The 27,330-nt window shown below is 53.3% G+C and overlaps 1 protein-coding gene across 1 annotated transcript; it reads left to right on the forward strand.

Annotated features, from left to right (window-relative positions):
• The first annotated feature begins 1,048 nt into the window (after positions 1-1,048).
• Stard10 (StAR related lipid transfer domain containing 10) lies at positions 1,049-25,981 on the forward strand. The gene is made up of 7 exons (XM_048359605.1): positions 1,049-1,316; positions 1,698-2,017; positions 21,953-22,100; positions 22,565-22,668; positions 23,490-23,607; positions 25,253-25,305; positions 25,555-25,981. Exons 2-7 carry the CDS (start codon positions 1,811-1,813, stop codon positions 25,798-25,800), a joined length of 876 nt encoding a protein of 291 aa, XP_048215562.1. The 5' UTR covers positions 1,049-1,316; positions 1,698-1,810; the 3' UTR covers positions 25,801-25,981.
• Positions 25,982-27,330: the final 1,349 nt, after the last annotated feature.

Here is a 27,330-nt window from a genome sequence, read left to right on the forward strand (position 1 = left end):
TCCCCGAGTTCTGGATGGTGAAACTAGGAGGTACCGTCCTTCTGTAGAGAGGCCCAGTGAGGAGAGGGCAGAAGGCATAGCAAAGAGCCCTGGGTGGAAGGCTTGAGACCTGGGCTCTGACACTGGGTCAGTGTAGAGAAATTGTTGGACTTTGTTAGCTGCCCGTCCAGAAGAGCTCATCGTAGGTCCCCCCCTGTGGCCTATGGCCAGTGATAGGGACAGGTGGCCACACTCATACTGGCCTGGCCTCAGAGAAGTTGAACTCCTGGGTTCACACAGAGTAGATGGACATAGAACTAGCACTAGGACCCAGAGGCCAGGGGCTCCCAGGCTGGAAGGGGTGATTGAAGAGCCCGGTGGACTTATCCGCCCTCCCCTCCACGCCCCCCCCCCCCAGCTCCCCAAGCTATAGAGCTCAGGTCAGGTCTTCAGGGAAGGGACTAGGGAGCCCCAGAAGTCGTTTCCTAGTCCGTGGGAGAGGCCTGTGCGTCTAGGTGTGCTGAGGACAAGTGGCGGTGGACAAGGCTGGAGTCTGGGACGGAAGGAGTGCTGGTTAAGACTCCCAGGTGGAAGTGAGACTGGAGTGAAGATTCCCCCCCCCCCCCCAAGCCAGGCCGGCCTGCGAGCCTCGGAGAGTGGTGGGTTTTGCATCCCCACCGGGAAAAGGGTAGGGTGCGTGTGGGCTGCCTCTGGGAGCTGCGGTGGGCCGCGAGCCTGGCGGTCCGCGCGTGGGGGATGCCCATCTTTGGCGCTCGGGAGCGTTATGGAGCCCGTGTGTGAATAGGGCTGTGGCAAAAGTGAGTACCTGGGCGGGTGGGGGAGCGGCGGAGAGAAGGGGCTCGCGGTGAACTTCCAGGATGGCTCTCGAGGAGCCCCTCCTCCTCGCCCGGCCCCCGCGACGCCGCTCGGCCACCCCAAGCCGTAGCCCGAAGGCAACCACCCCGGCCCCACGGGGTCTCCCCCCCGCCCGACCCGGGGCGGGCGCTAGGACCCGGCAGGGCGGGGCGGGGCGGGGCCCGGCGCTCCCGTCAGCTTTACCTCCGCAGCCTGGAAAATCCCGAGCGGGGCGGCGGAGCCCCGGAGCCCGCAGCCCAGCCCGGAGGGAGGTGGGCGGGCGAGAGGGGGCGCGCGGGGCGCGGGGCGCGGGGCGGGGCCGGGCGGCGGGACCCACTGCTCCTCCCCCCCACCCCCACCCCAGGGCCCCCGCGCGGCCCCCGGTCGCCCGGGCAGCGGCGGCGGCGGCGGCGGCGGCAGCGGCGGCGGCGGAGGCGCTCGCACCCCGGCCCCGGCGGGCCCCGGCGGAGCAGCGGGCACAGGTGAGCAGCCCGGCCGCGGGCGCCCCTTCCCTTCCCCGCCGCGCGCGTCCCGCGTGCAGCCCGCGCCGCCGAGTTAGTGGGGCAGGTCCCGTCGCCACGTCGCCCGCCCGTCACCCCGGGCTCCCCGCGGGCCACCTGCCCACGACTCGCAGCCCCCACGCGCGCGCGGGCCCCGGGCGGGCGAGTGCGGCGGTCGCTCCCTCCCCCCCCCACCCCCCACCCTCCCGGGAGTGGCCCCGAAGGCGTCCCGTCCCCGTCCGCCGTCGCCGGGGGGTGGGGACCTTCCCGTACCTGTCCCGAGTTTTCCACTCGTCCGGGACCCGGGCCGCCCCACCCGCGCCCCCCAGCGCCCTGACTCGCGTCCCCAAACCGGTCTTGCAGGTCCCAGGAAGGTGGCGTCAGCATCTGCAGCCGCGTCGACGTTGTCGGAGCCTCGGCCGAGGACCCGGGAAAGCCGGCCTGGGACCAGGGCCCCGGGCCTCGCCGCGCTCCCCATGGAGAAGCCCGCCGCCCCCCCTGAGCCCCACGGGCCTCGGCCGGCGCTGGGCCGAGAGAGTGTCCAAGTGCCGGACGACCGGGACTTCCAAAGCTTCCGGTCCGAGTGCGAGGCCGAGATGGGCTGGAACCTGACCTACAGCAAGGCCGGCGTGTCGGTGTGGGTGCAGGCGGTGGAGATGGATCGGACCCTGCACAAGATCAAGGTAGGGCCGCCCTAGGGCGCCCGCCGCCGCCCCTGCACCTGCCCGTGCACCTTACCGCCTGGGACCGGCGCTACTTCCATCCACCGAGGGAGGGCTGCTGAGCTAAGGCCCCCCCCCCCCCCCCCCCCCCCGTCTCACAGATGGACCCACCGAGGCCCCGGGGACTCGTGCGCCCTGCCTGTTTTGGGAGGTGGGCTGTCGCCAGAACCTCTGTCCTTAAATCCTCCTCCTCCTGGCTCCTTGCTTGAGTCGAGTCAGGCAGACTGATCCCTTTTTCTCCCTCATTGCTGATTCTCTGCCTGAGCTGGGTCTGGGCCTACCTGACTCTGCTGCACCCTTCCGTGCCAGAGAGCTGATTTCTTCTGCCAAGTCCCTTGTTCTTGCCTTCCCTCCCTGACAGTTCCCCCATTTCCAAGTTTCTAGCATCACCAGCAGGGGCTCTCAGTCATAACTGGCAGATAACTCAAGGGAGGGCTTGGATGTTGCTAACTTCACACTGGGCCAGGCTTGGGGTGAGCGGGCAACTTGGGGCCAAGGAAAGCCAGCTTAGGGAGTAGTTGCAGATGATATCAGCCGCGCACAGCCATCTCCTCTCCCAGGCCTGACAGGGCAGATAGAAAGTTTGATGGCCCAAAGGCTGGTGAAGCCTCTGGTCTAGGAACCTCCATAGCTGGTCATGACACATCTGGCATTGCTAGGAGTGCCACATTTCAAGCATAGAAGGTTCCTGAGGAAGTCTGGCCCTTTGCTGCCCTCTCCTGCTTCTGCTGTCCTCCTGGAGCATTGGCGGGGGTGTGGGGGGGGGAGTTGTGCATTTCTATTTCCAGGGGACAGGACACTGGACTCCTTAGACTCTCCAGCCTGGGGCTTGGTTTCGGACTTAACTTGGACATCCTGGCCTCACTTCAGGATCCTGGGTCTCTGACCTTTCCCCTCTGACACTGTATCTTTCTATTTCATTTTGCCTTAATCATTTACAGCTTTGTCCATCTAGCCTCAGATAGCCTGGCCTGCTCTTTCTCCCTCCCCCCCCCCCCCCCCCCCCCCCGTGTCTCTTTGTCTGCATCCCAGCTATCTGGCTCTGGACTGACATCTGACATGTACAACTCCCCTGCTGGGTCTCTGCCCAGACTCAGCAGAGGCCTTTAAGCCTGGGCTTCTCTGAGGCCTAACCTGTGTTTGAACCCAACAGCAGAGAAAGGAAAAGCAGTTAAGAATTCCAGCTAGAGCCCAGGGGACAGGTCCTTTCTTCCTCATAATGTCCAACACTTATAGGGAAGGAATGTTGCTGGAAGAAAAGGAACAAAGTGAATGGAAGGTGACTGAGAAAGGCTTAAGGCAGGCAAGGGTTAGGAAGTGTAGTTTCTCCATCAGGGTTTGGCTCTCCAAGGGGAGGAAAAGGGAACTTGCTCCCACCCTCTGTCAACAGGGCAGAGCTGCCTACTCCATCTGGCTTGGTTAATAAATAAACCCAATCCATCCCAGGACTGGAGCTGGCAGATCTTGGGGCCTCGTTGCTACAACAGACCCCTCAAAAGGGAGGGGTCTGACTTGGGATAAAAGGAACTTCAAAAAACTGGGGTACATGGGCTTCTGGACAGGGCCACAATCTTCTTTTCTCTCAGGCCACACAGTGGCTAGTGCCAGAGCACCCCATATAAATCCTGTTTTCTATTCTCTTTCCTCCCTTGGAGTACTGATGAGTATTCTGAGGGGCAGGGCACAGCCCAGGGACATCTAAATCCTAGCCAAGCAGGCCTAGGGCCCCGATGAGTTACCCTTACAATTCTCACCCTATCTTTTACTTTGATAATCCACTCCCAGCTTTGTTTCCCTCGGTAGAGGAGAACAAACCCTGGGCATTGGAAGGAGGTGGACTATGAACATCCCTAAGAACAAGATCTCTAGACTTGGGCCTCTCCACGCAGTAGATAGAACTCTGGGAGAGGGGTAGAGATAGAACTCTGGGAGAGGGGTAGAGACCTCGTAGCATCCCTCCCAAGGTTCCTGGACTCTCAGGTGCCTGGGAGCTAATCTTATTTCTGATAAGAGCACTTGCTTTGAGCCAAACCTTTCCTCAATGTCATCTAATTCACCCTGCAGCCAGTCCTGAGCTATAGTAATCTTGTCTCCCTGTTACAGACAAAGAAACTGAGAGAGGTGAAGGTACTTGCCTAAGGTCAAGCAAGAATGGAACCCTGGCCTCCTGGCTCCAGAGTTCCTGTCCCTCTCAGCTTGGGTACACATCCTTAGGCAACATTGTGGCCTTTGACCCCCATCAATAAAGCTTTGAAGGCCCTGAGGACTTGATGTTCTTATCATCCCATTTTTGTTTGATGGATGACAAAACCGTGAAAGGCTGTGAGGGGGTGTGGCTTGCCAAGGTCATACAGCAGGTCAAAGGAAGAGTCCAGTAGTTTGTTGAACTTCTGTCCTCTTCTCTCCCACTGCAGAAAATACTTTGTGCTTGTGAATTAGGGGGAGAGGTCCACCTACTTATTTACCTCATTGATTTCCTCCTCCTCTTCTTACCCTGTCGCCAGAGGTCCCTGGAAGCTGCCATGGTTCTGTGCCTAGCAGTCAGAACCAAGGTAAAGGGGCTCTTGGCAGCCATCTCCAACCTTTTCCCTCCCTTCTGGCCTCCAGCCTGGCCTGGCCTCAGGCCTGCACTGTGCTCTGGACAGGAGATAGTGCCTCCTGAGATTTAGCTTCCTGAGGCTAACTATCAATTCTGGGTACAAAGCAAAGGACAGCTTAGAACCTGAACCTATGTCTCCCCAAATTCGGGCCTCTTCCCCACAGAGTCATTAGTGGTGTGACACATGGGAACTGTGTCATTTAACTAACCAGAGCCAGTTGGGATACAGTTCTGCACGTCATGCCCTTTCTGTTGTGTGTGACCTTGGGCACATCCTGCCCCTTCTGGGTTGCCTGCCCACCTGCCACTGGGCCCTACTAATTCCAAAGACATCTGAACCCTGTGCCTGTGCCAGAGCCCATGGGAAAGATGAGGGACCGGAGGCTAGATGCCAGAGCCCAGCTCTGCCCTGGATGCCATATCCTGACGTCTCCCCGTCTGCTGCCTACCCATTTCTATGGCTTACCATGTGAGAGGCGAAGGAAAAGACCTGGACCCTTCCTCAGTTTTCGGACTTTGGTGGAGATGGGACGGATAATTCCGGGTGATCCTTGACTATTGCACAGGACACAGGTTCTTTGGCAGTCCACTGAGAGAGGAGTAGGCTGGGATGACAGGAGCCTGACGGGCTTGGGGTTAGAACAGGTGTAGGAGGTCTCTTAGGGGACTACAGTATGGCTGGAAACCTGAGGATCCTCTAGCTGCAAGAAGCTGAGCAGTGGGGACCTGTTTCCTCTCACCTCCTCTCTTGCAGCCCCTCTTCTTCTCCTTTGGCAGAAGCTCTAGGGACTCTTCCAACCTGTCTCCCTGTCCCCTTGTCATGCACCACAGGACCCCTGGGTTCCAGGCTGTCAAGCCAGGGCTTAGGTCTTACTCTCTGCTCCCCCTCAAAAGCTCACTCTCAGTAACGTCTGAGGGCCTTCCTCACCCTTAACAGACTCAAAAGTGTTCTGGGGAAATGGGGGCAGGGCCTGTAGAGGGGGACTCATTAGCCTCATGCAGCAGAAACTGAGGCTCAGCAAGAGTTCACTTGTGCAAGGCCAACAGCTAGAAGTAGATGAAGCTGGATGAGAACCCAGGACCTTGGGCCGCCAGGGCTGAGTTCTCTCAACACTTTGGCCTGGTTGTCAGCACAGTTTGGACCTTTTGTACCTAGGACCCCGTGGAATTTCACTCTCTGTCCTTGTCTCCCCAGGCTGTGTCATCGTGGGAGGGCACCCTGGAGTGGACCCAGCTGGGTGAGAGCCCAGTCCTCACTATGTGACCTTGGGGGTCACTTCACCCTTCTGGGTCTGTTTTCTTATCTGTGGTGACAGGGGTGGGAGTTAGTCTGCTTTTCCAGCCTTAAACTGAGTAAGTTCAGGCCCTGGGGCTCAGTTTCCCTCTCTCTATAGGAAAGTGCTGGATAGTTTTCTAGAGACTATGGTGGTTTCTATAGACTGTCCTAAGCCTAAGCCAGAATAGAGGAGGACTGCGCTGCTGGATACAGGGTCAGGACAGATAGATGGCTTAGGCCATAGTAGTCTGTTCCTGCAAGGAGGCTCCTAGATGGGGACTTGAATCCAAGATTAGGCCTTAAAGATTTCTGCCCTTGCTCTAGCTCAGACTTGACAGTAGAGACAACCAGAAGAAGGGGCTCCATAACAGCCCTGGGCACCAGGCTCCCAGAGAGCAAGCACACCTCTGGTGGTTAGATCTAGACTATAGAGCTTAGACAAGGGGCAGGTCGGAGGTGACTGGCGGTGTTGAGGAGGCTTCCTGGCAGTGCCTAACTGGTTATGAGGATATGGGAGGTATACAGGTTCAGGCCAGGCGCTGGTGGTTTACACTTATACTCAGGAGGCTGATCTGAGGACTGTATCAAGGCCAGCCTAGGCAGAAAAGTCCATGAGACTCTTATCTCCAATAAACTACTCAGAAAAAGCCAGAAGTGGTGCTGTGGCTCAAGTGGTAGAGTGCTAGCCTTGAAAAGACAGTGCCCAAGCCCTTAGTTTAAGTCTCAAGGTTGGCACAAAAAAAGAAAAAAAAAAGAGGGAGGGAAGAGAAAGGAAGAAGGAAGGAAGGAAGGAAAAGAAGAAAAGAAAAAAAGCACAGGATTTGGTTGCTGCTCCACCTTAGGCTCAGCTTCTCATTTGTTAAACAGGGGTAGTAATTCTGGCAGGCCTGCCTTATAGGACTTCATTTGTTCATTCATTTATTCAGTGAGCACCCCAATAGCCACTCTGCCCGGCTTTGTGCTCAAAGTGGGGGACAGCAAGGAATCAGACCCTACCATCAAGGAGCTCTCAGGTGGGTGCCGGGAGCGACACCTCTCACAGGAGCTATGGAAACCCAGAAGGGGCATGGGACCTTGCCAGCCATGGGGGCCAAGGAAGATTTCACAGAGGAGGAGGCTCCAGGGATTCCTCTGGAACTGGGTAGAGAATAAGGAGTTCAAGTCTAACAGCATCTAGTTTCAGAGTGTGAAAGCCCTGGGGCAGGAGACAGGGCAGTGCATTTGGAGAGCTGTGGGTGGTTGAATGTGGGGGACAGAGGGGATTGGAAGACTAGATCAGAGCCCCAGGCCTGGCGAAAGAGCTTGAAGATCTTGGGGCACCAAGGTCTTAGACAAACATAGTTGGAGAAGATGCGTTTGTGAAGCCTACACTAAAGTAGAGACTGTGGGGAATCAGGCTAAGGGCCCACATCCAGAAAGACTTCGGAAGAACAGTGAAGGGGAGAGGCTGGGAATATGGCCTAGTGGTAGAGTGCCTGCCTAGCATGCATGAAGCCCTGGGCTCGATTCCTCAGCACCACATAAACAGAAAAAGCTGGAAGTGGCGCTGTGGCTCAAGTGGTAGAGTGCTAGCTTTGAGCAAAAAGAAGCTCAGGGACAGTGCCCACGCCCTGAGTTCAAGCCCCAGCACTGGCAAGAAAAAAAAAGAACAGTGAAGGGGACATGCTGATTCCATCAAACTATGCAGCTTGCAAATTGTGAGGTGTGGTGCTTGGGCTGTAAGATGGTAGGGATGTACAGCTCTCCGGGGTCTACCCCAAGAGTGGGTGGAGTACCCCAGTACTGTGGGGGGAGCCGTCAGCCCCCAACCTGGCTCTGTGCCCTCCACACTCAGCTCCCTAGGCTGTGGCTTTTAAACTTTAACGAGCCTCAGCTCAGTTTCCAGCTGAGAGTCTTTAAAGTTTCAAGAGATGAGAGAAAGGAGTGAGTACTGGAGACAGCTGGGTTTTCTTTCCTCTCCTGTGTCTCCATGCGTGGCTTGACCACCTGGAGCCAAAGCTGTAGGCACAGTGACCCCAGAGGCTGACACTCAGTGGGGATCTGGGGCCTTGGATGGGCTGCTCCAGACTGTTCCCGAAGGGACGGGCCACAGCAAGCATAGATAGGAACAGAGACCTATTCCAGCCCTCATCCCCCACACTCCTTTGCCCCTGACCTGGACAAATGAGGGTATTCTGGCAACAGGTGATTCAGCAAGGCAGCATGAACCAGGCATCAGGCTGGAAGTGTCTCCACCCCTCTTGGGTGCTTTTTTTGTGCCAACCCTCCCCCCCCCCCCCCCCCCCCCCGCGCAGTGCCCAGGCTGCCCTAGATGTTCTGAAGCCTTCAGAGATTCAGACTTCTCTTACCTGTCACTAAACGGAGCCCCACGGCAGTTGGGATTCTTTTCCGGGGCTTCAGCCTACCACTGCCTTCCTGCCTCTCAACCTGCGATCCCTGAAGCAGTAGGCGTGCTCCGCCCTGGATACTTACCTAGGATTCTTGTGTCCTGGAGCAAACGAACCAAGTCTGTATATATAGAAGTAGAGGGTGACTCCTACCTCAGTCTCCCCAATGGGGCCCTGACCACTCAGTCTCAGTTTTTAGATTTTGTGTCACTATGCCCATCTGCTGCCAGTTCCCTAGACCACCCCTCCCCCCCCCGACCCCACGGTCTCCTGACACACTCAACTTCTCTGTCTTAGGATTCCTCAGGTCTCCTGGGACCCACAAGTCTTAAAGCAGAGGCCTGATAGCCAGAGGGATGGAGCTCTCTTTTATTTCTTCAACATTCACTCATTCATTCAGTCATGCGTGCACTCATGGATTCCACACATTATTAGAAACATACCATATGCCAAGCACTGTGTCATCTCCAGGAATTTAGCATCAAACCACACAGATCAGATACTGTGGTCGTTAGATCTACATCCGATGGGGGAGCCAAGCAAAACTGAAGCAAACAACTAAAGAAGCGACCAGATGGTGGTTACACGTATGTTATGAGGACAGGATTGTGCGATGGGAGTAGGGGATTCCAGGTCTGGGTTTTCTGTGTGTGTGGAGCTGGATCAGGGTGGCTGTGTGTGTGACACCTTCAGCTGGCTAGGCTGAGCTCCCCATTGGTGGGTTCCAGGCTCCCATCCCCTCTTTTCCTGCCCAGTTAGCAACCTGACAAGGCGCAGTCAGTCCGTATGGAAGGCATCCCATGTGCCTATGGTTGTGTCTGTGCCCGAGTATGAGACTGTTTCTGTGTCTAGCATGCCTCTGTGTGGTGTGAGTCACGCCCCCTCACTGCAGGAGCAGAGTTGTCTCTGATCCAATTATGTCTCCTCAGCTGTCTCCTGGCAGCGCCACCCCCGGGGCTCAGCTCTGGCTCTGCCATGTTTTCCCCTTCCAGCCTCCTCCGTAGCCTCCTGGCCTGGCCTTGGGGCCTATCTCTGAGTTTCAAGGTCTTCTTTTTGAGTGTGCTTTCTAGCTCTGCCCCAATGCCTACACTCCTCTCCTCTCCTTTGTGCCTTCTAACTACTGTATCAGCCACTGCACTGGTGCTGGGACCTGGGGATGGGTTCGACTTGGGCCTTGCTCCCCAGAGACATGAGCCTGGAGGAGAGAGAAATGGAGACAGAGGCTGCCCCTGGAGAGAAGTACTGAGACAAAGATTTAGGCTGAGGGAGACCAGTGATAAGGCTCCAAGGTGGTGGTGGGGAAAGGAGATGTTGGGTGGGGCCCAAAGCCAGGCCCGAGGCAGGAAGCACTGTGTCTGTGAGTTCCGCAGGGGCAGGGGTGCAGGGCTGAGGAGCAAGGGGAGGACATTTTGGAGTTTGGACTTCATCTTGGGGGAGCGGGGAGAGAGTGGACTTTCAAGCTGGCAGTGAATGGTTAGCTCTGGGTTTTAGGAAGCTCCTGGTTGCAGGGAACTGATGGATAGGATGAGTCCAGAACCATGCCTGGGTTCCAGGTATGGGAAAGGTAGGGCAAAAGCACTGGAGGAAGATAATATGGCGCACTGCACAAGGTGAGCTCAGAGGCCTGAGGACTGTCCAGGGTATGATGCCCAAGAGGCTGCTGGAGGTGAAGCCAGGCGCTCGCTTGATCTTTGCGGGACATCACTCACTGTGGTCCCCGAAGCCTTGGAAGGTGTTTGTCCTCCGTCTATCTTGATGGACAGTGGCAAGCTGCTCCTGTCTGGTCTCACCGGTTCCTCCACCTGCAGGTTTTCTTGTAGATTCCCCACTCTCTGCCTCTCCCAGCTCTCCTTCTTCTAGCTGACTTCTCACTCCTTCCCTGGGGGAGCTTGGGGAGGCTGGAGGACCAGAGCAGGAGGTCAGCTTCTGTGGGCAGAGCTGCATGCTCATCACTGCTGGAGCTGGGGCCTGCTGCTGGTCCAGAGAGGCTCCTGGAGACAGGAGGGAGGGACCAGGGCAGAGTAGGAATGAGTCAGGAGCTCTGCTTGGAGAGATGTGACAGGATTTCCACTCCAGATCCCCTTCCCTTCAGAAGGGAGGGCCACAAGGCCTGTCTGGCCATTTTGTAGGTGGGAATACTGAGCCAAAGGATGAGGAGTGAGGCCTTGCATTGGGCTCCCAGCACATGCACTCTGTCCTTCCACTCCGTGAATCCCAGGCAGAGCCAGCCCTAACGTCCCCTTCCCACTCTGCCCTCCCCTAAAAGCCCCTAGCATGGTCCTCATTTGGCCAGGGGCTGGCTCCTTGGTTCTAGGGGAGCAGACTCCAGGAAGACTTGGGGTCATACTGGTTCCAGGCTGATTCTGAACGACTGTTTACCAAGGGATGTGACCCCCCCCTCCTCCCGGGTAATGGAATTGGATGAAGCTGTCCAACCCCTAGCACAGCGCAGAGCCTGGCCCACAGCTGGCACCCAGTAACACTTGCTGAATGGATGGCTGAATGCTGAATGAATGAACAGTTTGACATGCCCAAGGGACAGCTCTGTTTCCACCCTTATTTTTGTTCACTCAGTCACTGAGTCACTCAGGTTACCTGTGTAGCTGCGTACGCTACCTCCTTCCTGGCCAGTGGCCGTTTTTAGTTCCCAGACATGTGCCAGCACCTCTGCCAGGGGCCTTTGCCCCTCTTGCATTTGGCTGCCACCTGCTCTCCTGGACATGCTTCAAGACTCAGCTTTGATGCAGCTCTTCTTCTGTCTGTCCCTGCTGTGACCCAATGGGGCTGTTGTCGTTTGTACACTTCTGCTTCACCAGGGTCCCCTCTGGCTCCCACTCCCAGCACAACGCTAACCTTGACTCAGCCAGACTCTGCAGCAGAGATTTCTGTGACCTGGCTGTCAGCACAGGTGGTGTCAGGGTCCCCTCTGCCTAGCCTAGGCTTCCAGGTCTAGGAAACAAGGACTTGGGGATTTAGAAAACAATTTCCTGTGTATGCATGTACTGGGCCTGGGGCTTGAACTAGGCATTGTCCCTGAGCTTTTTTGCTCAAGGATAGTGCTCTACCACTCTACTTCCAGCTTTTTTTTTTTTTGGCTAGTCCTTGGCCATGAACTCAGGGCCTGAGCACTGGCACTGTCTCTGGCTTCTTTTTTGCTCAAGGCTAGCACTCTACCACTTGAGCCACAGCACCACTTCTGGCCATTTTCAATATATGTGGTGCTGAGGAATTGAACCCAGGGCTTCATGTATACGAGGCAAGCACTCTTGCCACTAGGCCATATTCCCAGCCCCTACTTCTAGCTTTATAGTGGTTACTTGGAGCTAACAATCATACAGGCTTAGCTAGTTTAGGCTAGCTTTGACCTTAATCCTCAGATCTCAGCCTCCTGAGTGGCTAGAATTACTGGCATGAGCCACCAGTGCCTCAGTTAGGCAACACTTTTAATTAGAAAAAGTGTGTGTGTGTGTGTGTGTGTGTGTGTGTGTGTGTGTGTTTAAAGACAGGGAGGGACTTCTGTTGTAGCCCAGGATGCCTTTAACCATACTCTTCTAGTCTCAGCCTCTTGAATGCTTCTCACCATGCCTGGTTAAAAGTGTATTTTTTTTTAATATCTTGTATAATCTGTGTTGTAGCAACAGTAGTGAGAATCCAAAACTGACAATCCAGGTGTGTACCTGTGCTCCCTGAAATCGGAGGATTGCTTGAGCTCAGGAGTTTGAGGCCAGTGTGGACTACATAGTGAAACCTCCATCTCATCAAACAAACAAACAAACAAATAAATAAAGGCCAGGCGCTGGTGACTCACACCTGCAATCCTAGCTACTCAGGAGGCTGAGATCTTGAGAATCAAAGTTCAAAGCCAGCCTGGGCAAGAAAGTCTAGGACACTCATGTCCAATGAACTACTCAGAAAAAGCTGGAAGTTGTGCTGTGGCTCAAGTGGTAGAGTGTTAGCCTTGAGCAAAAAGAAGCCAGGGACAGTGCTCAGCCCTACTGTCCCAACACAAAAAATAGATACATTAAATAAGTAAATAAGTAGTAAATTTCTTTCAGATAATTTATACATAGTTGTTTTTTTGTTTGTTTTGTTCTGGTGCTGGTCATAAAGCTTAAACTCAGTGCCTCAGCACTGTCCCTGAACTTTTTTGCTCAAGGCTAATGCTCTACCACTTGAGCTACAGCTCTACACCTGGCATTTTGGTGTTTAATTGGAGCTCAGAGTCACACACACAGGCTTTCCTGCTCAGGCTAGCTTTGAATCTTAATCCTCAGAGCTCAGCCTTCTGAGTAGCTAGGATTACAGATGTGAGCCACCAGCTCCCAGATGTACATAGTTATTTTGTGTTTTTTTGTTTTTGCCTGTCCTGGGGCTTGACCTCAGGTCCTGGGCACTGTCCCTGAGCCTCTCTGTGCCCAAGGCTAGTGTACTCTACCACTTGAGCCACAGCGCCACTTCTGGCTTTTTCTGTTTATGAGGTACTGAGGAATCAAACCCAGGACTTCATGCATGCTAGACAAGCACGCTACAACTAAGGCACATTCCCAGCCCCCTGTGTAGTTGTTTGTTTGCTTGTTTTTTAGGACTAAGATTGATATTAAGGTACTTGCACTTGCTAAACTGGTATTTTACCACGGAGCCATGCTTCCAGTCTTGCTTTTTTTTGGTCAGTCCTGGGGCTTGAATTCAGGGCCTAGCTACTGTCCCTGAGCTGCTATTGCTCAAGGCTAGCACTCTACCACTTAAGCCATAGGTCACTTCTTCCTTTTTCTGTTTATGCAGAATTGAACCCATGGCTTCATGCTTGCTAGGGAAGCATTCTACCACTAAGCCACATTCCCAGCTCTAGTCCTGCTTTTTAAAAAATCATTTTGAAGAGGTGCAGTGGCTCAAAGGGATAGAGCACTAGGCTTGAGCAAAAAAAAGCTCAGGGATGGTGCCCAGGCCCCAAGTTCAAGTTCCATGATAAAAATAAAATAAAATAAATTTTGGGCATGAAGTCTAGTGAATTTTCCTTCCCTGGCTGGTCTCAAGCCTTAATCCTCCACATTTCAGCCTCCCCCTGAAGAGCTACAATTACAGGCATGAGCTAATGGCTTCTGGATAATTCATACGCAATTTAAACTACAGCACAAGTGTTAGCGTGTTCATTTAAATTTGCATGTGTAGACGTTCCTCAGACTGCTGGGGTTATTACTTTATAAACATTTCTGGAAGCTGCTTCCACTAAGCCTATCGTAGGTTCTGAGGGTGCAAAGCTGGCTCTATCATGAGCCCTGTGTTCTGGGTGGGGCACTGCCTCTGGGACCCAGCAGCCAGCCTTAGGATGATGTGTCATTCTGAACCCAACCCTGCCTGCTTCTGCTAGTGTGCCAGGCGGTTCCTAATGTAATTTTCTAATTACAAATGCAATAATATAGCCATGAGCGTTGTAGCAGAACTTTTTTCTTACGTTACTGTTTCTTGAGTATAAATTATTACGAGTCATGGGGTTCTGGGAACTGATTTGAATGACACATTTTTATGATTAAAAAAAAAATTGGGGCTGGGGATATAGCCTAGTGGCAAGAGTGCCTGCCTCATATACACGAGGCCCTAGGTTCGATTCCCCAGCACCACATATACAGAAAACGGCCAGAAGCGGCGCTGTGGCTCAAGTGGCAGAGTGCTAGCCTTGAGTGGGAAGAAGCCAGGGACAGTTCTCAGGCCCTGAGTCCAAGGCCCAGGACTGGCCAAAAAAAAAAAAAAAAAAAAATTGCCAGGGCTGGGGATATGGCCTAGTGGCAAGAGTGCTTGCCTCCTATACATGAGGCCCTGGGTTCGATTCCCCAGCACCACATATACAGAAAATGGCCAGAAGTGGCGCTGTGGCTCAAGTGGCAGAGTGCTAGCCTTGAGCAAGAAGAAGCCAGGGACAGTGCTCAGGCCCTGAGTCCAAGGCCCAGGACTGGCAAAAATAAAAAATAAAAAATTGCCAAACCCATGTGGGTAGCACATACATTTATACAAATTGTTTTCTAGAATAGTGGAACTCTTTTTCTGCAACTGTAACATTTTTCTTTTTGAGGGGATGCTAATACTGAATTTGGAGTTTGCACATGCTAAGCACATTCTACCACTGAGCTACAGCCCTAGACCTGAATGTCTGGTGTGGAGGTGTGTGTGTGTGTGTGTGTGTGTGTGTGTGTGTGTGTGTGTGTGTGTGTGTATTGAACTCAGGACCTGTGCTTGCTTGCCTTACTAAACTGCTACTATACAACTTGAGCAATGCTTCCAGCCTGACGTTTTGTTGGTTATTTGGGAGATGGGGTCTTGTGAATTTTTCTGCCCAGGCTGGTTTCAATCCAAGATTCTAATGATCTCGGCCTCTTATATAACTAGAATTTTAAGTATAAGCTATCAGCACCTGGCTGAGAACAATTTTATCATACCCTCACAGGGTTGGGTATTTTCTATATTCCTGTTAGTTTACTAAGTATAAATTGATGCCTTAGTTTAAAAAACGTAATTTTACTTCTCTTTATTTTTGAGATGGGGGTCTTGCTGTGTTTTCCCAGGCTCAAATAACCTTTCTGCCTCAGTGTCCCGAGGAGGTAGGACTGTGTTTAGCTAATCCTCCTTTCTTTGACTACTAGCAAAGATCAAAAAGCAAGTTCCAGAACCTCTCCTGGATCTTCCCTTTACTATTTCTAAGATACCCCAACCCCTGCATCCCTTTGTATGGTGATGCATCCCTTTGTATGGTGATGGCATCAGTAGTGGGAGCCCCTCGAGAGAGACATTTGGACTGGGAATGTGGCTTAGCGGTAGAGTGCTTGCTGCCTGCCTAGCACGCGCGAAGCCCTGGGTGCGATTCCTCAGCACCACATCCACAGAAAAAGCCAGAAGTGACCTTGTGGCTGAAGTAGCAGAGTGCTAGCCTTGAGCAAAAAGGAGCTCAAGGATAGTGGTCAGGACCTGAGTTCAAGCCCCAGGACGGCAGAGAGAGAGGAGAGAGAATCTACACTCTAAGATCTCCCCTGTGATCCACAGACCCCAGCATCCACAGTTACAGAAGCTCACACAGGTGCAGCCTCTCTGTTGGCTCACTTGTCCATCCCGTCATCCAGGTAGCTGGTCTTAGTTGAGCACTTACTATGTGCCAGGATGATCAAGGGGCCATGGTTCTGCAGGAGAATAGATGCCATGGGTGTGTGCTCAGTGTAAACAACTCAGGAACAGGAAAGGCTTCCTGGACAGGTGGCAGCAGGCCCAAGTTTGAAGACAACAGGAAAGGAACCACTGAGGGAAAGTTCTGGAGAAGTATTTGGAGCAGACCTGGAGGAGGAGGAAGTGCCTCGGCTCCCTGTCATGGCAGGACCATAGATGTCTTTCCTCCACTCTCTCCCCCCAACCTCTAATGTCAGTCAGTGCCCTGGAGCAGCAATTTTTCTCCTAGGAGAAGGAAGAAGGGGAAGGGCCTTGGGAATCTTGGAGTGTCTTGGAAACTCAAAGAGCAGAGGCTCCTTTAACTCAATATCATGGGGTGTCCGGGAGGACACTAAGCCTCCGAATAGCGTTGTGCCCAGCGGGCCTGTGCATCTCAACTCCTTCCCATGGTCCAGCACGATGAGAGCAGGGCTTGACTGCAGGATCTGTGCAGGTCCTGGTATGGAGGGCTGCCCCTGCTCTGTCCACCCACCCTCCCTGTGGTGGGATCTTGACATGTGGGGATTGTTATTGTGTATCTCACCTTCAGGGATCAACAGAGCCTGAGAGGTCTGAGGCTCCTGGAGGCTGGGCAGGAGGAAGGGCACCCACTGCTTAGGGCCTTTATGTGGAAATCTTCTTTAATCCTTCCAGGGATGTTTCATCCCATTTGACAGATGAAGACACTGGGCCTTCCAGTGTCTTTTGCCCAGGCTAAGGCCACACAGTCAGGGTATAGCATGGCAGGAACTTGTCTGATACACAGACCAGAGTTCCCGGGTAAACTGTGAGTCTGGGGGCTTGGCTGGACCTGGCAGGACAGCGTAATCGTTGGAGGGTTCTCGGAGGAGCTTCCAGCATAGAACCCCAGTGGTGCTGGCTTTCAGAAAAGCTGTCTTTGAGGCCACTGAGTCTGGACACAGAGTCAGGGGCTTTGTTCAGAAGAAGCATCGGTGTGCCGAGCCCCACCGGTCAGCAAGTCCTTCTGAATTCAGTGTGCACTGTGTAATAGTCACCAGCTACCCAAGTTAGTCTGCAGCCACCGGCAGGTTTGGTTTCACTGACACTTGGGGGTCAGGAACATGTGTTAGCTTTGTGGCCTTGCCTCAGTTTCAGCATGTGTAAAGTGGGGATGGCGATTCCCACCCAGGTGTTGGGGAGATAAGAGGTGATGTCTGCAAAGCAAGCACCTTGGTGCCTTTACTGTTTGGTAAATTTCAGCCCCCATGGGGTCCATGGTCCAGGTGCTCTTATCACCATTACAGGGTGATGAATTGGTCAGAGACTCAATAATCATTGTGCTTATTGGGGTTGAATTACTGATTGAAACTGTGACTGATTTGATCCTTTGGACCAAATGCCTAGGTAGATAGCTTTCCCCTCATTTGGGTCTGATTCTGTGGGGAGAAGGTAATTGCTCTGCTGAAATACTTTGGGTTGAGAAGTTAGCACAGCCTAGAGGATATGTTTCTCCTCTGAGTCTCAGTTTCCCTAGCAGTCATCTGCAGAATGAAGGTATCAACTCCCAGAATCAGAAAACAATGGGATAGGGGCTGGGAATATGGCTTAGTGGCAAGAGTGATTGCCTCGTATACATGAAGCCCTAGGTTCGATTCCTCAGCACCACATATAGAGAAAACAGCCAGAAGTGGCGCTGTGGCTCAAGTGGTAGAGTGCTAGCCTTGAGCAAAAAGAAGCCAGGGACAGTGCTCAGGCCCTGAGTTCAGCCCCAGGACTGGCCAAAAAAAAAAAAAAGAGAGAGAAAGAGAACTATGGGATAACCCAGTCCTCTAAACACTATGGGCAAGGATACTGAGGACTCTGTGGGAGGTTTTAGGGAGGTCAGACTTGGATCTTGGGTTAGACCTGGGCCTTGGCAGATAGGCCTCCCCTCCCCAGTCTCTCTAATGCCTCCCAGAGGAGCTCAGAGCAGAGTGGAGAGAGGCGAGGGTAGACTGAGATGCGGCCTGGGCACTGGAGTGCTCTCAGCCTCTGGCCTCCTTCTGCATGACACACTCTTTTCTGCTCTTTCAGTGGCTTGTTACTTTGGCCCTTTGTGTCTGTGACACTAGCCTTGAGCAAAGAAGCTCAGGGACAGTGCACAAGCCCTAAGTTCAAGCCCCAGGACTGACACAAAAATGAGAGGGGGGGAGAAGGAGAGGGAAAAGGAGTGGGAGGGAGGGAGAGGGGAAGGGAGTGGGAAAGGAGGGAGGGAGGGGCACCAGGGCCAAAATATAAGAAGGGACATGCAAATTTAACCTAGTCCTTGCTAATGTGGAAGAATGTATGGCCTTCCGGGGGTCATGCCAAACAATAGTAGCTTTTTTTTTTTTTTTTTTTTTTGCCAGTCCTGGGGCTTGAACTCAGGGCACTGTCTGAGTTTCTTTTGCTCAAGGCTGGCACTCTACCACTTGAGCCACAGTGCCACTTCTGGGTTTTTCTATTAATGTGGTACTGAGGAATCGAACCCAAGGGCTTTGTACATGCTAAGAAGCACTCTACCACTAAGCCACATTCCCAGCCCCGTAACAGTTACTTTTTGAGCATTCACTATGTGCTAGGCATATTACATACTGTAAGGTTCACCAGAAAAGAAATTTGCCACGTGGTTTAGGCGAGAAGAGTTTATTGGGGAGAGAGCAAACTGCCAGCCTGCACATCATGAGGGGCGGGGAGACAGAGGGGAAGGAAGAAGAGAAAAAGAGAGAAAAGGAAAGGGAGAGTAAGAGAGAAAAGGAAAGAGCGTGGGGACCATGTTGAGCTGGATTATATAGGAAAAGGTGGGAGGTGTGGCCAGGTGGATTGGATGTGACCTCAGAGAAGGAGGAGGTAACTGCCTCCAGGTGTACAGGCTACCTAGGTGACGCAGGTACTGGGTGCAGACTTAAACAGGAGGGGGGCATCTGCATGGAGCCCTTCCGGGGGTGGACCTTACACATGCCTCATCCAGTTACAGCATCCTCAGAAGACAGGTACTATTTTCATTGATAAATTACATTTTTTTCTCTCCTTCCTGAGTTGAGTCTTGTGCTCCAGGCAAGAGCTGGGCTTGGTCAGTAGGACTATCTGCTTTAAAGACTGCATGAGTCTCTCCTGACTGTCTTCCTCGCTTGTCCAGTCCCTTCTGCCTGTGGCTCTGTGATACTGGGGGACGAATACCCAGAGGTATATACCAGAGGTTCTGGACAACCCCATACCAATATCCATGTCATGGCGATTTGGAGAGAATGAAGTGCTGGGGACATGTCCTGTGGTGACAATTGCTCCCCCTGGGGCCCTAGTTTTTTCAGCTATAAAATGTCTGTAGATAGATGGCCAAAACCAGACTTTCAGGCTTTCTAGGTTTATGGAGCAACTGCCTTCAGCCCCTGTTTCCAGTAGACACTCCTAGAATCCAGACCAATGAACTGACTAGCCCAGGGCCCAAGGGCTGTGGGTTCCCATCATAGGCCTGGCCCGCAGTCTGCAGTGACTCAGCCCTACCTCCTTACCTGCCCTTCCAAAGCCTCTTAGAATTACACCTTTTGAGGTGTGGCTACCAGCCCCAGAGCGGGAACAAAGCACAAAAAAGCAGGATGTAATTTCCTTCTCTTACTTGGCAGTTGACATGGCCCCTGCCTCTTAAGGGTGGGGGAAAGAGCCTGGGCCAGGAGCCAGAACCTACCCACTAGCTGAGGATGCCTGCCAACACTCCTGAGTGACTAGGACTGTCCCTAGGACTGCCTCAGTTTCCTGGACTGCAACAGCTAGGATTCTCACCTAGGAGCCCGCTTCTGGCTTTCCTCCTTGAGAATCTACCTCTAGCTTGGGAAAGCTTTGAAGTTTCCCTTTTTATCTTTAAGGATAAAGTGCTAAGTAATGTTTATGCCCCAGGGGCCCCACTGGCTGGTGGCTCTGCTCACTTGCCTATTGCCTGCTGCCATAGCTACAGTGACTCAGATCCTAGAGTGGAGGACAGGGGTATTGGTGGGATAGGCAAGGTTTCTCCTGTGAGGGAGGGGGGAGGTCAGTCTGGCCTGAGGGCGAAGCACAGTCCTGGGTTGGAGTGCCTTACTTAAATTGTGAGGTCCCTTGCCACTCCTCTATACCCACAGGTAACACCTTCTAACACTCACTGATAACACATTTGAGAACCAAACTTGGACTTAGAGAAATCCTGGTTTCTTCAGAAGTACTCCACATGCTACTGGCTGGTTAGAGCTCAGGAGGGCGGGCTTGCGTGTTGTGCGGCACCTGGCCCTCCATTTGGCTGCTGAGATTGGAGGATCCAGGTTGAAGTCAGCTTGGGCAAGGAAAGTCCTTGAGAATATCATCTCTAACCACCAAGAAGCTGGAACTGGAGTTGTGGCTCAAGTGGTCGAGCTCTAACCTTGAGCACAAAAAAGCTCAGAAACAATGCCCAGGCCTTGAGTTCAAGCCCCAGGACTGGCACACACACACACACACACACACACACAAATAAAGAAGAAAAATTTTTAATGGGGCTGGGAATATGGCCTAGTGGTAGAGTACTTGCCTAGCATGCATGAAGCCCTGGGTTCGATTCCTCAGCACCACATATAAAGAAAAAGCCAGAAGTGGTACTGTGGCTCAAGTGATAGAGTGCTAGCCTTGAGCAAAAAGAAGCCAGGGACAGTGCTCAGGCCCTGAGTTCAAGCCTCAGGATTGGCAAAAGAAAGAAAGAAAGAAAGAGTCTCACGGACTTTCCTGCCTAGGCTTGCTTTGAACTGTGATCCTCAGATCTTAGCCTCCAAAGTAGCTAGGATCACAGGAGTGAGCCACTAGTGCCCGGCTTGAACTTTAGTGTCTTATTTCTAACATAGGGTTAATTTCCCAGAGCACTACGGTAAAATTAGACAATGTTCCTAAAGTATTAGTCTATGGGTGTATGGTCTCCCACTATGTCTTCTTTTGGTATCATGGGATACGAACTCAGGACGGCTTCCTTGCTAGGCAGGCACACAATCTCTGAATCACACCTTAGGAGAATTTTTATTTAAAAATTTCCTTCCCTTTGTCCCCTCCTCCTCCTTTCTTTCTTCCCATTACTTTTAACCCGAACTGCACCCCCAGCCCTTTCTTGTGCCTTTTTCTAAGCATATATTTGTTTCCCTAAGGTGAGATTGAAATTATATTGCACATCCTGTTTTGTTACCTAGGTTTTCCCTCCGCCATCTTGTTTCTGCAAAAGTTCGGCACCTCAGATACTCAGATCACCCAAAAATGTCCTAGAAGCTGGTATGTCCAGATCACTGTGCAATCCAGGCCATACTTTACATGCGGCTGTTATAGCCTCTTAGAATTTTTGTCTTGCCAGGTTCCTTTGTTACAACCTTGACCTGTCAATGTGAAACTGTCCTGTGAAGAGACCCGGCCAGTAGCCCTGCAGAATGCCCCATCTGGAGTTATCTGGTTATATAGTCTTGTGCCACATAGCTGGTTCCTCTTTATGTTCTGAACTCTGAAGTTTGTGCCGGGCCTGATGAGTTTTGTGCTACTTAGAATCCTTAACAGCTGTGGCATGGCCTTGCTGCGGGGGGGGGGGGGGGGGGGGGGGGGGCGCCGTCCCTGTCAGTGGGATTGAGAAGGGAGGCGGCGCGGCTCCTCCCTTATGAGGTCGAAATATGGGGGCGGGGGGAAGCAATATATGTGGTGTCCCTGCACTGTCTGAATGCTCTTTGAGGCAACTTTATAGGAATCTCATTCCTTTGCTGAGGGCAACTTGATCTTGGGGGTTGGGCTCTTGGGTAAAAGAAAAAAAAAATCACAGAACAACACTGAGTTTCATCTTTCGGAGTGCAAGTCTAGGGAAACCTGGTCCTGTTTTTACTTACATTCCAGACATGTGAGCTGGGTTAAATCCCAGCCCTACTGCTTACCAGCCTGAAGTCTGTGGGCAACTTACTTAACCTCTTTTAGCCTCAAGTTCCTCCTTGGGTTTCTCTTTGGTAGAGTCGTTGGGAGGAAATATTATAGTAAGTGACGCTAATAAGCAAGGCTTACTAAGTAGAAAGACATCTAAAGATTGGTTTTGAACTACACACATACACACACACACTCGCAGGGCAAGCAGTATAGCCAGGTGGTTAGGAATACCACAAAAGGAAAGAAACCATGCATTAGAGCATTTGTTTTTCACTTCTGCTTTCATGTGGATCAACTGCGAGCCTCTTCTTGGGAGGAGCCACAGAGGGGTGGGAGAGCATCTGACTGGAGAGTGTACGGGAGCTGGCAAAGTCTCCTTGGAAGGTTTCTGGAGGAGGGGATGGTGCTGTATAGGGATGGCTTCGGATAGTGGCTTCTGGGGGAGCTGGAGCAGGCTGTGATTAAGAAGTGAGTCCACGTTGGCTCTTCTTCCTTCTCCTGATACTTGTTCAGGGCCCCTCTGGCCCCCTGGCCAGGTTTCTGAGCCCTCTGTGGCCCTAACCATCATTGTCTGTCCGCAGTGCCGGATGGAGTGCCGTGACGTGCCAGCCGAGACGCTCTACGATGTCCTACATGACATTGAATACCGAAAGAAGTGGGATAGCAACGTCATCGAGACTTTTGACATCGCTCGCCTGACAGTCAATGCTGATGTGGGCTATTATTCTTGTGAGCAGGCACAAGCATTCTCCTCCCCACCTCCCTCCTTGAAGCCAACCCCAGGGCCAGCAATCAGCCAGAGACCAAGGCTATCCTTTCCTTGGGGCACACCCAGGAGCGCACTTACCAATATGCACACGCTCGCATGTCCACAACCACAGCCACACATTTACACACGCTGCCCCAGTAGTTCTGTTCTTCTCTCATACACTAGCATTCACATGTACAAACAGGCCAGCTCAGGTGTAGGCTATGTGAAATCGTGAGGAGACATTAAAGACAGGGCTTCTCTCTGTCTCTGCTCTGGTTCCTGCTGTGGAACTGTGGTGGTAGGGTGTACCTGTTTGGATTTGGAGTAGCTGACGGTTAACTAGGCACCTCCAAATCTTTGGCCTCTGCCACACGCACCTCCCTCCCAACCCTGCAGGCAGGTGGGCCTGTGGTCGGGCTGAACTGTCCCTTGCCCTCCACAGGGAGGTGTCCCAAGCCTCTGAAGAACCGTGATGTCATCACCCTCCGCTCCTGGCTCCCCATGGGTGCTGATTACATCATTATGAACTACTCAGTCAAACACCCTGTGAGTAGACCTGCCTTCCTTGCTGGGCGAGCAGAGGAAGGGGCCAAGCAAGGCTGCCACAGTGACTTATATATGGCTTTGGGGTAGGCACAGTCCCTCAGGCCTTCAGTTTCTTTCTACAGTAAGGATAATGGCTACTGTCCCCCTGCTGGGGCTCTCAAGCAGACCCGGAGGGGCAGTGTGGGCCTCTCAGGCTAGGGGATGGGAATAATAAGTTGACTGGTTGGCTGAGCTGTGGGATAAGAAGAGCCAGGAAATTGGTAGGAGATAGTAGGGCCCTGTGGCCCTGCCTGAGGAGGGGGCCGTGTTGGGATGACAGGCAAGTATGGCTGGTCTGGATATGGGTTATATGTCTCTGAATGCTCTTCTTTTTTTTTGTCATCATGGGGCTTGAACTCTGGGCCTGGGCACTGTCCCTGAGTTCTTTTGCTCAAGGCTAGTGCTCTACCACTGAAGCCACAGCGCCACTTCCTGTTTGTCTGGTGGTTAATTGGAAATAAGGGCTTCACAGAGTTTCCTGCCCGGGCTGGCTTTGAACCACGATCCTCAGATCTCAGCCTCCTGAGTAACTAGGATTACAGGGGTGAGCCACCGAGGCCCAGCACTGAACACTCTTGAGCCTTGACCCCAGACTGGCCCTTTCCTGAGAGAATAGGATGGGGCAAAGGTGACCAAGTGTACTTCCTCCCTTTCTTCCCACTCCACCTCAGGCCTGGCCAGAGGATGTGAACTTGTGGGAGTGTGCATGCATGAATCTATCACAAAGACACCTTGACTCTGCCTGCACCTGAGTCTCATTTCGCTGTGCCTTACATCCCCAGAAATATCCACCTCGGAAAGACTTGGTCCGAGCTGTGTCCATCCAGACGGGCTACCTCATCCAGAGCACGGGACCTAAGAGCTGCGTCATCACCTACCTGGCCCAGGTGGACCCCAAAGGTGAGGGCTTGGCCCTAGCATCCTTTTGTAGGATCCTTCCTTATGCCCTAGGGGGTGGCTTTGATCTACTAGGGGTCTGAAAGGCCATCTGTTAGGAGCCGTTTTATATTGGGAATGTTGCCATCCAAAACCAATGGTTTGAAAAGAATGGGCAGAGGTAGCAGCTTGCTCCTCTGCAAAGGCTTAGAGCTGTCTTCCTGGGCTCTGACATCCCCTACTCAGATCCGCTCCTGCTTATTGGCTGCTCCTGTGTGCTCTTTTCTGCTCTCCTTTCTTCCCATCCTGGAAATCCCAGGCCTATTGTCTTTCTCTTGGGAGGGCTTGTCCGCTCCCATGAGTGCTCTGCAGCTGACCACAAGTCTCTGTCTGCTGAGACCCAGATTCCTGCGGCCATCACGTCCTAGATGTATGTCTACCACAGGATGCCTCTGAGGCACCTGTGACGTACTGTCTCCAAAGCTGAACTCGCCACCTCCTGCTCTGAACCTGCCCTTTCTCCTGAGTCTCAGCCTTCCAGTCACCCCCACTAAACACCTGTGGTTCAGCACTCTCTTCCTCAGCTTGCAAATCTAGTCTGATTCTTCCTGATTTGCCCTCCAATGTCATTCCTGGCCCTATCATTTTTATTTGCAGTCACCTAATCTGTCTGAAGCTATTGGGGAAATTTTTCTAAAATGTGTATTTACTTGTGACTCTTATTTGCTTGAAGTGTTTCTGTGACACTTCGTTGTCCTTGGAGTCTAGTCCGAGCCTCTGCCCAGGTCTCTCAGCCCCACCATATCTGTATACTTTCTCATTCCCATTCCCTCAGCTAGCCATGTATTACACCTCTGCTCCCCGCTCAGCCCTCCAGGGCTATGTCAGATCTCCTCTCTGTCTCTGATGCCCAGGGAAATAAGCCCTGCTTCTTGCACTGTGGGATTATTCCCTTCCAGCAGAACACCTGGCACAGGCTAGACTCCATTGAATTGTCTTTGAATTTCCAACGCGGCCCAGGGTGGGTGTTATAGTGACTATGGGTTGAGTGAATTGATTGAATGGCTAGCGGCTGGTTAAGTCTTGAGCACCTTTGATGATCACACCCAGAGTCCTGTGGACACAGTGACCCAAGGCCTGAGTTCCCTGGCCCTTGTGGAGTGAGTGAATTGGGTGTAAGAGCCAGAGAAGACACTGGAGGGAGGCAGGTAGAGAGCTAGTCTGTGAGTTTCAGTTCAGGCAGGCTGGGGTACTCAGCCTAGGGGGTCTGTGTAGCTGGGGAGCAGGTCTAGAAGGACAGTCAAAAGAAGGGCTGAGCTAGTCCTGAAGGAGGAGTTGGGGATGAGAGTGTATATCAATATGAGGGGGGAGAGGCAGCAGGGTAGAGTTTGTTGGGTCAGAATTACAACTTGCAAGTAGCCTGGGATCACCTGGGACCCTGTGATTTTCTTCCATGAAGCTCAGCAGCTCAGCAGAGGGACACAGGGGACTGAGTTGAGCCTGAGGACCCCATGTAGGAAGGAGTAAGGAAGACACTCCTTGCCTTGAGGACTACCCAGCCCCTTCCTGCAGCCCAGGCAGAGGGCGGGGCGGGGAGGGATAGGGCTGGGTACCAGAGGCCTCCTCTTCCTTTTTTCACCCCCCCACCCCGCCCTTCCCTGCCCCACAGGTTCCTTACCCAAGTGGGTGGTGAATAAATCTTCCCAGTTCCTGGCTCCCAAGGTGAGTTGCCTTGGGACTTTTGAGATCTGCTGGTTGGGAAGGGGGTGGGGACAGGGGGGACCAGGGGTGGAGACCAGTCAGGGGCGGAGTTAGAGTATGAGGTTCCACCCTATCCGAGTGGAGACATTGGGGGCTGAGCCGGGGGGGGGGGGGGGGGCGGTGCAGGGCGCAGGGCCTTGGAGGGGGCCTGGTGAAGCAGAGAGCGCGGGTCCTCCCCGTGCCCCCTGACGCGGCGTGCTGGGTCTGCAGGCCATGAAGAAGATGTACAAGGCGTGTGTCAAGTACCCGGAGTGGAAGCAGAAGCACCAGCCGCACTTTAAGCCCTGGCTGCACCCGGAGCAGAGCCCGCTGCCCAGCCTGGCGTTGTCAGAGCTGTCGGTGCAGCACGCAGACTCGCTGGAGAACATCGACGAGAGCTCGGTGGCGGAGAGCCGGGAGGAGCGCGCGGGGGGCGCCGGCGGCGAGGGCAGCGACGACGACACCTCGCTCACCTGAGCGCCGCCCCCGCTGCACTGAAGGAGACTGGACTGCGGCTGAACCCGGGGCGCGCAGAGCCTCCCACACTTCCTCCCCCCGCCTCCTCCCTGCTTCCCGGGGGGGGGGGCTCTGGGCTCCAGGCCCAGGTGGCACTGCGGCTTGGCTGGACATAGTCCCAATAAACGATCCCACAGCCTCAGCCAGCTCCTCCCTGTGCCTGCTTCCCCCCTGCCCTGGTTCGAGCGAGGTTCTGCAGTTTTCGCCTTCATGTTATTGGTCTCCTATCCTTAAAGCGTCTCATTTCACTGTGTGGCGCTGGGAGAAGGGGGTTGTCCTCTCCCCGACCTTTGTCCCTGCCTCCCTGTCCAGGAGCTTACTCTTATCACCCACTTGTTATTGTTGCATGCTCACGTGTGCTTCATTCCAGGCCCGTTGGTTGCCTTACTCTGCCTTCTTGGAAGGTGGGGTTCTACTGTGCCATCTCCGGCTCAAGGCCCCTTGCTTCCCAGCTATGGACTGGGCATCTGACCCTCTCCTCATCCCAGAGGAGGGAGGTGGGGTGGCAGGCTCCTCCGGGGCCAGGCGCTAAGATTTGCATCCTTCCTAGGTCATATTGAATGCCTCAGGACTGCGTTAACAGGAACAGGGGAGCCCTGGACAGATGCCACCCCTCATCCTCTGAGGTCTAGAGAGAGGCCTGGGTCCTCTCTGGTCTTTGTGGCCCCTCTACTTCCCCAAGCCTGCTGCCAGATCCAGAATTTGGCCTTGTGCTCTGCTCCTTTTCAGTGTTTTGGACTCCTTTGGGGTCAAGAATTTCCCCCCAAGACCGCCCCTGGTCTCCCCTCGTGGCAACCTTCTGGCCTTAGCCAGCAGAAGACACAGTCTCCTCACAGTCAACTCTTCCCCAAAGAATAAGTGGGTGGCTAGTGAAGGGATAGGCAGGATTCTCTCCTTGTGATGGGTTTCTAGTCCTACTCTGCCCAGTGTTCTGCTCTTGCTCTGTCACCTCGGGTAAACCTGGAAACTTCTTAGCGCTTCATTTTCCCATCTACAAACCGGGGTGGTAATTTTTGCCTTTAAGCAAGTGTGAGAATTGTGAGCAAAGGAATAAATTGCCCAGCACTAAGCCTGGCATGCACTAACTAGATGCTCCAATTAATGACACCTTCCTCTTCTCAGGGGAAATCCTTAGACTGGTGAGAGCCGTTTTAACAAATACCTACTGTGCAAAGTAGAAGCCCAGAGCAGGGCTGTTTCCCCAGAAGTGGCTTGGACACAGGACCCCGGGAGGGCCCACTGAGCCTGGGGTCCTCATCTCTGTATGTGCTGGGAAGAGAGGTGACAATCTTCTGATCTCCGGAAGGGCGCTACCCAGCACACTGAGGATGTAGACTCAGGGAGAGAACTGGGGTACCCTCCAAGCAGGTGGTGCTGCTACAAGTCTCCCGGGGGAGGGGCCACAAGTCCGGTTGTCCCACTTTGACTGCCCCCCTGTCCCCCCCATTCGCCCTGGGATGTGTGGGGTTCCCTCCTTGGGGGCAGACTCAC

This window comes from Perognathus longimembris, chromosome 13 (genome assembly GCF_023159225.1).
Source record: "Perognathus longimembris pacificus isolate PPM17 chromosome 13, ASM2315922v1, whole genome shotgun sequence".
In the NCBI taxonomy this organism is placed as follows: Eukaryota; Metazoa; Chordata; class Mammalia; order Rodentia; family Heteromyidae; genus Perognathus; species Perognathus longimembris.

Excerpts from the sequence above, each read along its gene's own strand:
- Stard10 (XM_048359605.1), top strand. The coding sequence starts at position 1,811 with ATGGAGAAGCCCGCCGCCCCCCCTGAGCCCCACGGGCCTCGGCCGGCG. Across the intron at positions 2,018-21,952 it reads GGACCCTGCACAAGATCAAG|TGCCGGATGGAGTGCCGTGA; the intron begins GTAGGGCCGCCC and ends GTCTGTCCGCAG. Across the intron at positions 22,101-22,564 it reads TGATGTGGGCTATTATTCTT|GGAGGTGTCCCAAGCCTCTG; the intron begins GTGAGCAGGCAC and ends TGCCCTCCACAG.